General features: G+C 34.3%; 1 protein-coding gene across 1 annotated transcript; it reads right to left on the reverse strand.

Moving 5' to 3' along the window:
* Positions 1-8,526: 8,526 nt before the first annotated feature.
* Positions 8,527-12,126, reverse strand: LOC137831071 (coniferyl alcohol acyltransferase-like). The gene is made up of 2 exons (XM_068638586.1): positions 11,528-12,126; positions 8,527-9,558 (listed from the first exon to the last, which is right to left on the reverse strand). The coding sequence occupies exons 1-2, from the start codon at positions 11,978-11,980 to the stop codon at positions 8,584-8,586; spliced, it is 1,428 nt and encodes a 475-aa protein (XP_068494687.1). The 5' UTR covers positions 11,981-12,126; the 3' UTR covers positions 8,527-8,583.
* Positions 12,127-12,601: the final 475 nt, after the last annotated feature.

Below are 12,601 nucleotides of genomic sequence, written 5' to 3' on the forward strand. Positions count from 1 at the left end.
TTTACTTTCACTTTCACTTTCCTCTTCTCCGCTCTTCGTTTCAACGTTTTGCGCTCAGTTCAGTTTCTTCTCTCTACGTTTTGTAAGTTTCAGTTTCACTCATTCGTTTTCGTTTTCGTTTTCGTTTTCGCATCATTCATTATTCACTTCGTTGCCATTGTCATTTTCGTTTCCTTACTTTGTTTGTGGCACTTAGGTTACTATTCCATTGGTGTTCGCTGCTGTTTTCCTGCTCCGCCACCGCCACAACTTCCGTCGCCGCCTTCGCCTTTGTCTTCCACTCCGATCACCATCAAGCTTCTTCACGACGGAAAGGTTGGTTTTGTATTTAATATTTTGAATTTATATTTAATATTTTGAATTTATATTTAATATTTTGAATTTTTATTTTTTTGTATTATAATATATATTTAATTAATAACTAATACAACTTGGAATTTATAACTAATAATTTATATATTTCTGTGTATTTTGAATTTTTGTTTATTATAATTTATATATAATTTAATAAATTAGTTACGGAAACAATTAATTTATATATTATTATATATAAATTTGTATTATATAATTTGTATTTTCTTAAATTTATATTATATATATTTAGTTAGTTGTTAATTACATTTTAATAAAAGTTTTATGTTATGTTAGTTATTGTTACTTTTAGAATAGAATTATCGTGTTTGGATTGAGTCTGGGGGCGTTCGACCCTCGGCAAATGTGTGAGATAGAATATAATACTAATTATTAGAAAATCCTAACTATTCCAGAATATATAATGGATCGAGGTTGGATTAATGTTGTTCGTATAAGTGATGAGTACGAAAGGGGAGTAGAGGAATTTATACAATTTGCGCAGCGTAACGCGATTATTAGTGGTCATGATGGAGCAAAGATCAGGTGTCCGTGCGTTAACTGTTTGAATGGAAGGATACTGGATGTGAATATCATGAGGGAACACCTGCTATGTGATGGGTTTCTTCGATCTTATACAACTTGGACATGGCATGGTGAATTATTAAATTTACCACGTGTTTCCGTAACTGAAGAATATGTGGGTTCTACCATGGATGAAGCAGTACACGATGATGGAGATGATGATCGATTGGAGGACATGATTCGTGATGTGGGAGCTGAGTGTTTTGCAAAAACGCATGGATATGAAAGTATGTCAAAAGATGCAGAGACTCCTTTGTATCCTAGATCAACTAACTTCACACGGTTGTCGGCGGTGTTAAGATTGATGAATTTGAAGGCAATAAACGGATGGACTGATAAAAGCTTCACGGAATTGCTCCAGCTATTGAAGGATATGCTTCCAGAGGGAAATAGTCTACCTAATCGTAATTACGAGGCCAAAAAGATTCTTTGTCCAATGGGTATGGAGTACAAAAAGATACATGCATGTCCTAATGATTGTATATTATACCAGAAAGATTTTGAATTGTTGAAAAGTTGTCCGAGGTGTGGGTTATCACGTTATAAGTTGAAACAAAAAGATGATGATTCTATTGATAACATGGAAAAGCAAGGACCCCCAATGAAGGTTATGTGGTATCTTCCCATCATTCCAAGGATGAAGCGTTTGTTTGCAAACCCAGACGATGCTAAGAATCTTAGATGGCATGCAGATGAGAGGAAATGCGATGGCATGTACCGACATCCAGCTGATTCTATTCAATGGAAGAAATTTGATGATGACTTTCCAGAATTTGGTAAAGAATCAAGAAATATCCGACTTGGTTTAGCTACAGACGGAATGAATCTGTTTGGTAATATGAGTACAAATCACAGTTCATGGCCTGTATTACTAGTTATTTACAACTTACCTCCTGGATTGTGCATGAAGCGAAAATACATGATGTTGTCTATGATGATATCCGGTCCGAAACAACCAGGGAATGATATTGATGTTTATCTAAGTCCCCTAATTGAAGATTTGAAGTTAATGTGGGACCAGGGTGTCGAAGTACTTGACGGATTTGCTAATGAAACTTTCAAGCTTCATGCCATGTTATTTTGCACCATCAATGACTTTCCGGCATATGGTAATTTATCAGGTTATAGTGTTAAGGGTCACAAAGCGTGTCCAATATGCGAAGAAGACACTGCTTCTCAACAATTGAAACATGGAAGGAAAACAGTATATCTTCGGCATCAGAGGTTTCTTAGAAGTCATCATCCTTACCGGAGGTTGAAAAAAGCCTTTAATGGACACCAAGAGGGTAGTGGTCCACCAACTCCATTAACCGGTGTTGAGGTTTACGAAAAGGTAAATAACATAGACCACACCTTCGGTAAGTAAAAAAAAAAGTCATCTGTGACAAATATTTGGAAGAAGAAATCAATCTTCTTTGATCTTCCGTACTGGTCGAGGTTAGAAGTCAGACATTGTATAGATGTAATGCATGTTGAGAAGAATGTGTGTGATAGCTTAATTGGTACACTTCTTAACATTAACGGGAAGACGAAGGATGTTCTAAATGCTCGTTTAGATTTGATTGAGATGAACATACGCGACGAGTTGGCACCCATAGAAATGGGTAAGCGTACATATTTGCCCCCAGCCTGTTACACAATGTCAAAAGATGAAAAAATTATTTTTTGTCAATGTCTAAAAGGTGTGAAAGTGCCACAAGGACATTCCTCAAATGTGAAGAGCCTAGTGTCAATGCAAGATTTGAAGTTAATTGGATTGAAGTCTCATGATTGTCACATCTTGATGCAACAGTTGTTGCCGGTAGCTATCCGTGGGATCTTACCAAAAAATGTTAGACATACCAAAACCCGTTTGTGCTCATTCTTCTCTTCCAACTGTTGTAAAGTCATTGATCCCTCAAAACTAGATGAACTTCAAAATGAAATTGTTGTTATCTTGTGTGAATTGGAGATGTTTTTTCCTCCGTCTTTTTTTGACATCATGGTTCATCTAGTTGTGCATTTGGTAAGAGAGGTTAGATTGTGTGGACTAGTGTACTTAAGATGGATGTATCCTGTTGAGCGGTATATGAAAATTTTGAAAGGTTATGTGAAAAATCATTATCGTCCAGAGGCTTCAATGATTGAAAGGTACATAGCTGAAGAAAGTATTGAATTCTGTTCAGAGTACATGACAAAAGCAAATCCAATAGGTGTTCCAGCTAATTCATGGCACCACAGGCGTTCTACAAGTAAATGTTTACGTGGTGTGAATATTGTAAGCAAATCTCGATCAGAAGTCTTGCAAGCACATTTGTACATATTGAATAACACAAATGAAGTTGTACCATACATAGAAGCTCATAAAGCCATTGTGAAGGCAAATAACCCAAGACAAGCAGAGAAATGGGTCTTGATGGAACATAATAGAACTTTCATGCCTTGGTTTAAAGACGAGGTGTTCAAGGATTCAACGGCATCAGAGACCTTGACCTGGTTGGCTGCTGGATTGAAGTTTGATGTCATCTCATGTACAGCGTACGAAGTGAATAATAGTATATTTTACACGAAGTCCATGGATGAAAAGAGTACAGTTCAAAATTCTGGTGTTACTCTTGAAGCCGAGTCAATGCAGTTTTCAACTTCGAAAGATACAAATCCAGTACTTGGATCAATGGCATACTATGGGTTTATAGAAGAGATATGGGAGATTGACTACACTAAGTTTTCTGTTCCAGTTTTCAAGTGTAAATGGGTTGACAATAAAAGTGGGGTTAAAATTGATGATTCAGGATTCACACTAGTGGACTTTCGAAAGATAGGGTATCGAGATGAGCCATTTATAATGGTTCAACAAGCATCTCAAGTTTTCTACGTGAAAGATCCTACGTCAGAACATTGGTATGTCGTTTTACACGGCAAAAAACAAGGGGAGACCATAGATGATATTGAAAATGGTGACCCCTGTTCATTCACACCAAAGATAATTAATAAAGATGACGATGTAGTTGATGATGTACATGCAACCCGTAAAGACCACAGTGAAGGAATTTGCATATGAACTTTCAACCTCCATGCAACCTGTAAATAAGCATTTTTTATTTACATTTTTATGTATTATTTTTATAAGATTTTAATTCGATGCAGATTAACTAATGTTTGTTACCTAATTTTTTTAACAGAGACATGGATGACGATCAGACCCCAATCAAACCTCGATCCGGACGAGGCAGCAGAGGACCTACTAGATTGAAGCGTCTCGCATTGAGACGTGCTGCTGGTGAGAAGACACGTATTGACATTGACGTCAACACTGGAGTGGCTTTTGGTCCTAAGGCAGATGAGTTTATGAGCTATCTTGGAGTTGTTTCTCGTGAGAGGCTCTCCATTCTGATTAATTCATGGGATGAGGTGTCAGAGGTCGACCGGAACATGATCTGGGAGGATGTTCTGGTAAGCTTTACATTTTGATATAATGCTTTTTAATATTCATTGATTAATTTTAATTTGCTAATGTTACTTTGCAGGCAAACTTTGAAATTCCTGATGTGGAACCGCTTCGATCAAAGATTATATCCAATATCAGACTCAAATTTCGTACCTTTAAGTCAAGACTGACTTCGAGATACATTTTTTGCGACCTTAAAGACAAAAATCCATGTTTAAAGTACCAACATATTGATGAAGAGACATGGCGTCTTTTAGAGAAAGCCGTGAAAATGAGGCTTGGATGGTAAGTGAAGTAACTTTTTTGTTTATATAACATTAATAAGTTTATCTTATTTACTTCAGTTTGTTTATTTCAATTATGACAGGATCGTCGGAAGAAAGCTCAAGAGATAGCTTTGAAGAATCTTACCCCGCACGTTATGTCTCGTTCGGGGTATCGAAAACTTGAGCAAACACTGATGGTGGAAAAGGATAAATCTCAACAGGGGACGTTGTCTGAGAATGTGGAAACAGGGGTCACTTCTCCTCCATCACCACCTTTTCGCCATGTAAAATGGAAGAGGGCCCGAATTAAAAAGTCGGGTGCACCAAGTTCTGAGCAATCCGGGGTTATAATCGAAAAAATTGTAAGTTATTTTTGTTATTTTCATTTTTTTAAAGCATTAATTATATTAATGATTGAAAATATGATTTTTGTGTACTCTTGCAGGATTCCTTGGAATCCGACGGTAAATTTGTTGCTGAAGGTCGTCACGATATCCTGGTTGAAGCAATTGGACGACATGAACACTCTGGTCGTGTTCGTGCAGCTAGACAAGGGGTCGGAATTAAACTATATTTTGGAGTTTCAGAACGACAGCCATCCTCCTCCTCCAAGAACGAAACTCAACTCAAGACTAAGTTACGTGAAGAAATAATGGAGGAGATGAGAAAGGAGACTGATTTGATGTGGCTGGAGATGAAAAAGGAGAATGATCGAATGCGACAAGAGTTTCTATCGCAACAAGTTTGTGCTGAGCCGATTGAACCCCTTGTTAGTCCCACTCCCAAGAGCACAAATGGGAGTTGTGCGGCTCCTCCAACATCAGGGGATGATATCAATGGGCAGACGGAGGATTGTTGTGAGCTACTGGTAGAAGGGCGGCAAACTTCCTCGGGTGGTGGCACTTGGAAAAGTCTATAAAAACGCCACCACCTTACATAACGTTCCTCTCTCCCCTGATGTGGCAAAGGTAACAGTTGAAAAAGTACGATTTCCTGATGCTCGTGTTCCACTACCTTCAGATGAGGTAACCACTGTGGCCGATGCATTTCAGACATTCGTTGCCTGGCCCAGAGAGCTCATTCGATCTATGCCCGAACCTCATGTAATAATTTCGTTTCATTATATTATTTTTTATTTATATTTATATATTACATATAATTTAATACAAATGTTGTTTATCTTGTAGAAACCTTTTCAGCCACCAAGTCCGGAAAAGAAGCGTGAGGTTCCAGTTGACGATCCTATAGCTTCCCTACGTCTCATTGCTAGTCAGATTGGCAATGATTCTTTTCCAGTTCCATGGGATAATACATTTTTTCAAATAAACACTGAACTGCCACTGATGATTTACAACACAGATTTATCAGAATTTATATCTGGGAAACAGAAGCTTAATATAAGTATAATTCAATTTTTTATGATGTAAGTATCTCTACCTATTATTCAATTTACTTTATGTTAAATTATTATTGATTATGCTTTAACTAAAAACTTGTAGGTTTTTGCATAGAGTCTGTATCACTGAGGGGAAGGAAAATATGTATGGATTCTTAGATCCTGCATATACTAATCCCGTTGGACCAAACTCATATGAGACTCAAGCATACATCACTAACACCTTGAAAAAAGAGGGAAAACAAATTTATTTATGCCCTTATATTAATGAGTAAGTTTAATTATATGTCATCAATTATTATTATTTCATGTTTTAAATATTTACTAACTCTTTTCATTGATGATATAGGCATCATTGACAGTTACTTGTCTTATCAATGGTTGATAAGACTGCTGTGTGGTTCTGTTCCCTACACAAGAAGATTCCCACAAAATTTAAGGATATCATTGATACGTAAGTATAGTATAAACTTAACTTTGTATGTTACTAATTAACCATCTACTAACGAGGTTTTTTGTATTAACCAGTTCATGGCGTGGATATAACATCCTAAAAGGTCGATCCAGTTCAAATAATTTGAACTACATAAGAATAAAGGTTTGTAATTTTTTTCTTTCTCTATTATCATTGTTTATCAATATACTAACATATTACTTTTTATTGAATTATAGTGTAATAAACAACCAGGAAGCTATGAGTGTGGCTATTACATTATGCAATGGATGATTACCATTATAAGACTAGGTGTTAAAACTGGTTGGAAAGAGGTATTATATATGTTAAATCATTTTTATAATTCTTGAACATGTATATATCTAAAAACGAATTTATGTCAACTTTGCAATGCAGTTATTCACAGAAGAAACACCAATGAATGAGGAAGGCATTTCATATGTTAGAGATTCTTGGTTCACATATTTCATTAATTTTTATAACTCTAGCATAGGTAAACAATAGTGGTTTTATTATATGTAATTTGATCACTTGTAAATGTACATTTTGATGATTTCAATTGATTACTATATTTCTGTATTTGTCTGAATCATTATGCATGTTATTAAATTATATGGTTTCTGCACAATACAAACTGCACTTTAAAAAAAACACTATTTACAAATGCGGTCTTAGTAAATGACCGCATTTGTAAATGCCAGATTTACGAATGCGTGCTGATCAAATGCGGTTCTATGACCGCATTTGTAAATTTAAAATAGCCGCATTTGTTTTACATTTCTGCACTAGTGACATCAAGAATTAATGTGCGGAGTTTTGCGACTCCTACAATCAGGGAAGAATGTCATTGGCCAGACAAGCCAATGTGAGTTACTGGTAGAGGGCTTGGCCAATGACAGTTACTGGTAGAGGGCGACATGCTTCCTCAGGTGGTGGCCATTGGAAAATTCTATTAGCCACCATCTTACATAACGTTCCTCACTCCCTTGATGTGGTAAAGGTAACCGTTGATGTTATCAAGAGGCCACCTAACATGAAAGTTTAATGGATTTTATTAAGGCATGTTATTGATTGATTAAAACACTTTTATTTTATACAATTATATTTTGGTAGTTGCTATATTTATTTTGTTTAAATTAGACTTAATTAGTAAATACTTTTGTATTTTTTGCAGCTTGAAGGCATTGAAGACTATGAAGACAATCTTAAAGAAGAATGAACTTATTTATACGTAGTAAAGAAACAATACATTATATTTATTTAAGTTTGTAGTTTTAATTTTGAAGAGTTGATCATTATCACTATACTTGAAGACAAATTTTTATGTAATTTGAACACATCCATTGAAATATGTGAGATTTATTGTTGGGTCACTACCATTTCGATACACATTATACTTCAATACTTATTCTTTCCATCTTGAACTTTTGTATGAGTAATTCTCCTAAACTTAAAACAAAATGTATTGTTGTTTTTGTCAATACTTTAAGCAATGTTTATAAATTGTGATTGTTATAAAGATTTTAGACAATATTTTTAAAATTATTGTCTTTATAAAAACCATAACATATTACAAACTACCACACTCATATAAAAAAAACCGTTGCTTAAACTTTAGTTCACGGATTTGTTATTTATGTTGTTGATTAAAGTAATATTTATTGTAGTGACTTTCAAAATTTTTGTAAAGTTAAAACCCATAAATATAACTTTCATAAAATTTATAAAACCTAATTTGAAAAGTATTCAACCACTCAATGCCTACAAAATCGTTGAGTGAATTTAACAAAATGCTTTTTCTCCAATAACTCTTGAGTCTAATTCTACTTAATAAATTTTGATCCGCTAAAAGAATTTATATTATTATGATGAGGAAATTATGACTCGTTAAGAAAATTAGGATTCGTTGAGCGATTTCAAATCCCGGAGTAATGTTCTCTCTCCAAATAGAATTTGCTAAATGGATTTAAACAGATTCTATTATTTCTGAATAAATTTTAAAATTCCAATTCTAAATTTCAATCAATTTTTCTTTTAACAAAACATATTTAAACCTTGTAAAACACGATTTATCCAATTCAAGAATAATAAAAAAATTACACATTCAAGAAAATACAAATGAAAAGCCGTTAAGGTAATCCCAAGTTATGGGTCTGAAAACATCACCAGCCTCACACTCTATCACTTCCAATTGCTCCTTTGTAAGATGCATGTACACAACCCAATCACCATTCCCTAGAGGGCTCTTCATTGGCATAACATAACCAGCTTCACCACCCCAAGGAAAATGGAAGGAGCCAAACACAACCTTCCCCCACCCAAAATCCATCTTCCCCTCCAAAAACCTTTGTCCACAAGACACCACAAAACTCCCTCCTTCACTGCTTCCATCACTGTAAATCCTCGCCACCCCACTCTCTGGTCTATGAGCCTCCACCCAATCAACCAGCCCCAAGAAATGCTCCTCTGTCATCGCCTCCTCCAAGAACTCGTGAACCGCATCAGCCACAAACCCTAACGGCTTCTCCATCAACTCCTCCACCACCTTCTCTCCAAAGGGTATCGAAACAACGTTCCCAAAGTAACACCCCATCAACGCTTCCTTCACTTTCTCACTTTGGCACAGTCTTCTCCTTCCATCAACCACAACTCCCATTCTCGCCACCACCCTTTTGCCCCTCCTCTCTCTTGAAGCCGCACGTGCAACCATCTTCCACAACAACGCAGAGAAACACTCAAGCTTTGTACGTTTGCTGCCATTGCCACTCACAAGGGCTTGCATGCTGTGAAGTTTCTGAGCAGTTACGTAGTATATGCGACTGAAGTGGGGGGTTGTTATGGTTTCAGGAGGGGTGAGCTTGGAAATGGGGGTGTACATTTGATGAAGGGAATGAGGAATAGAACATGGACGACGAGGACTAAGGAGGGAGCGAAGGAAACATGGGCTCATAGTTGTCGGCTTCGTGGGCTGGGCCATCTCGGCCCATGATGTCAGGAACATGTTTGCTGAATACCCATCTGCTATGCGATGATCAAATGAACATGCTACAACTATTCCACCACACTTCAGTGATGTTGCCTGCATTAGGTAAATTCATCCACAATCAATTAAAAGACTCTAATTCTAGTTTTCCAAACAGTATCTCAGAATATTACAATTGTAAATTTAAGTCTAACTCAATGTAAATTGGCTTATGGAGTGAGGCTTGCACCCACTGAAATATTCTTAATTCTAGTCAATGTGAAATGTTCAACACACCCTCTCACGTCGAGAGTGACAGCTCGTGCGTGGGACAACATATTATGAGTGATCAAATAACGGCCCGATAGCGGGTAGCACGATAGAACCAACAAACACTCGTTAGGATAAACTTTAAATGACTCTGATACCATATTACATAGTGAAATTTAAGCCTAACTCAACCCCAAAATCCGATTTATGGGATGAAGTTTGCACCCACTTATATATAATAAAATATTATCTCTAATCGATATGGGATCTCCAACACAGAAAAACATACTTCTCACGCAAATAAAGTTTATTTGATACTCTATAATAGTAAAAAATCAACAACTCTACAATAAATTTTTTAAAATAAATTATATTAAAATAATACATTTATTTTTGTATGAAATGAATGTAAATGATGTCAATATATTTTTTATAATACCCTTTTCCTTAGTGATACTTTGAAAACCACAAAATAAAATACATTTATTATACACAACTCAAAATATTCATATTTTAATTAAATTTATTTTATTTTTTAACTTAAAAAATACTAATATATACTATTATTTTATTAAAACAATTTGTTAGTAGGTGTATTTTTTGGAGGGCGTCAAAGTCTAATCTTCCTTAAAGAATATAGCAGCCACGCATTCTATTTTGATTTGTGTAGTAGATATATTTTATTTTATTTTCAAAAGTATACCATATAGATAGCAGCCACACATTCTATTTTGATTTGTGTAGTAGATATAATTTATTTTATTTTCAAAAGTATACCCATATTTAGCAGCCACACATTCTATTTTGATTTGTGTAGTAGATATATTTTATTTTATTTTCAAAAGGGTGATGTTTGTAATAAAAAAATTTAAAAAAATAAAAAAAAATGTATTTAATGAAAATATAAATAAAATGTAAAATATTAAAATAATTTTTAAAATTAAAAAAATTAAAATATTAATATTTAGTGAGTTATAGGATGAAGCAATGAGTCTCGAACATTCATTTTCCTTTTCAAGTATACCCATGTCCACGTTCTTTTTTGTGTATTCTCTCTGACCAACTTGTGTCGCTTGGGTGCGAACTAGAACTTTTTGTCACAATGTCACAATAGGTCTAAAATCACAGAAAAAAACTTGTATTTACCCCATATTAATAAGTTGTATTCCAAAAATAGAAACCTAATTAACCACTAATTGGTTTTTTTCCTTTTGTTTGTAAATAGTAACAAAAAAGTGTGATGAACCTACGCACCAACCTGCAAAGTCGAAGTGGATAAATAATGAAAAAGGTGAGCCGAAGATATGTGACTATATATATTCAACAAAGTCAATTCCAAAATAAGTACAACGATTATTTCTTGAATTCCATGATAAGACAATTCATTTCGTGATGTCTGTATCACTCCTTTTAAAAATTAGTCCTTGACCATCATTAATTTTCCTTATTAATATAAATATAATATTTTTAAAATTTAAAGAGATACTGTAACAAGAGTAGGTATAATTTTTACTCTAATACTTATTTTCTCATGGTGTTAACGTTAGTTTTTAACAAAGTAGTTTCAAGTGTTTTTCTTTTTTAGGTCAAAGCAGTTTCAAGTTTGATTGCTATGTATATTTAAAGAAAAATTCTTGTCACCAAATAGACGGTGGTAATAGGTTTACACTAAAACACCAATAAATTAATATTTAATTTATTTTTTAATATAAAATATTATTATATTATTATAATTTGCTGTTAAATAGATGTGATTTATTTTATCGGTGTAAAATAATTTTTTTCCTAAATAAAATATGAAAATTGAAGTTTTTACCTGGACAGCAAGCACACCATTTTTCTTGTTTGGAACAAACTTGCCTTCAATAGATTGATCTGGGTTGTAAAAGTTGAGGTTCTTTAGTTCAACATCTGCCTCAGCTTCAACAAAATCAACCCCACGATTGTTACAAAGAACTTCAGGTTCATCCATGTTGTTGAGCACCACTTCACCAGCAAACACATAATAAGATATTAGGGTTTGTGCCAAGGCCTTCTTCAAAGACCCCACCATGGATCCAAAGGTCATTTTGTTGGTGCCACAATCCTCCATGGTTGTTGTGGATGTGAGAATAGGTTTCTGGTAGCAAAGGAAAACTCCTACATCCACTGGAGGTAGAAGCAGGTCAAGATTGGAGAGTGGAAGCCTATGTTCTTGCATTGGTAACACTGCTGCCACCACCTCTTCACTTGTCACATACACTGGAAAATCTCCATTTTCAGCACTCATTTTTTTATGAAGATGTGAAGGTTGGTATCAAAAAGTGGGTTGGGTTGCTGAGGTGAAGTTGCTTGTCGAGGTGGTGCATTTATAAGCATGATGATGTGGAGATGATGATGGGATCAAACCACGTTCTCCTGTTACTTTTTCCTTTTCCCTGGATTAAAATAATCCATGTCAAAAAAAGTCTAATTCACAAATGGTATGTTTAAAAGGCTGCAAGTAGGAATTTGTATTTGTTTTTACTTTGTTTTCTATTAAAAAAATCTTTATATTTAATCTTTCAAATACTTCAAATTAAAGATTTTATACTTCTTACAAAATCAATAAACTTTTATTTTGGTCTTTTTGCAGTATATATATTTTATATTTAAAATATGAAATTATATACTTTTAGTTTTTAATAAAGTTCTCTTTAAAATTAATAAATAAATCTAGCAGCAAAATCATGACCATATATTAGGATGGTTATAATTCACCCGTCATAAAAAAAAAAGTGGTAAAATTATAAATATAAAATTATTTATTATGTGAATTATCTTTTTATTTATCATAATAAATGAGATAGTAACAAAATTGTAAATACAAAATTACATCAGCTATTTTTTTTATCTGTCATGGTGACAAAAT

Source organism: Phaseolus vulgaris, chromosome 6 (genome assembly GCF_000499845.2).
Source record: "Phaseolus vulgaris cultivar G19833 chromosome 6, P. vulgaris v2.0, whole genome shotgun sequence".
Classification (NCBI taxonomy): Eukaryota; Viridiplantae; Streptophyta; class Magnoliopsida; order Fabales; family Fabaceae; genus Phaseolus; species Phaseolus vulgaris.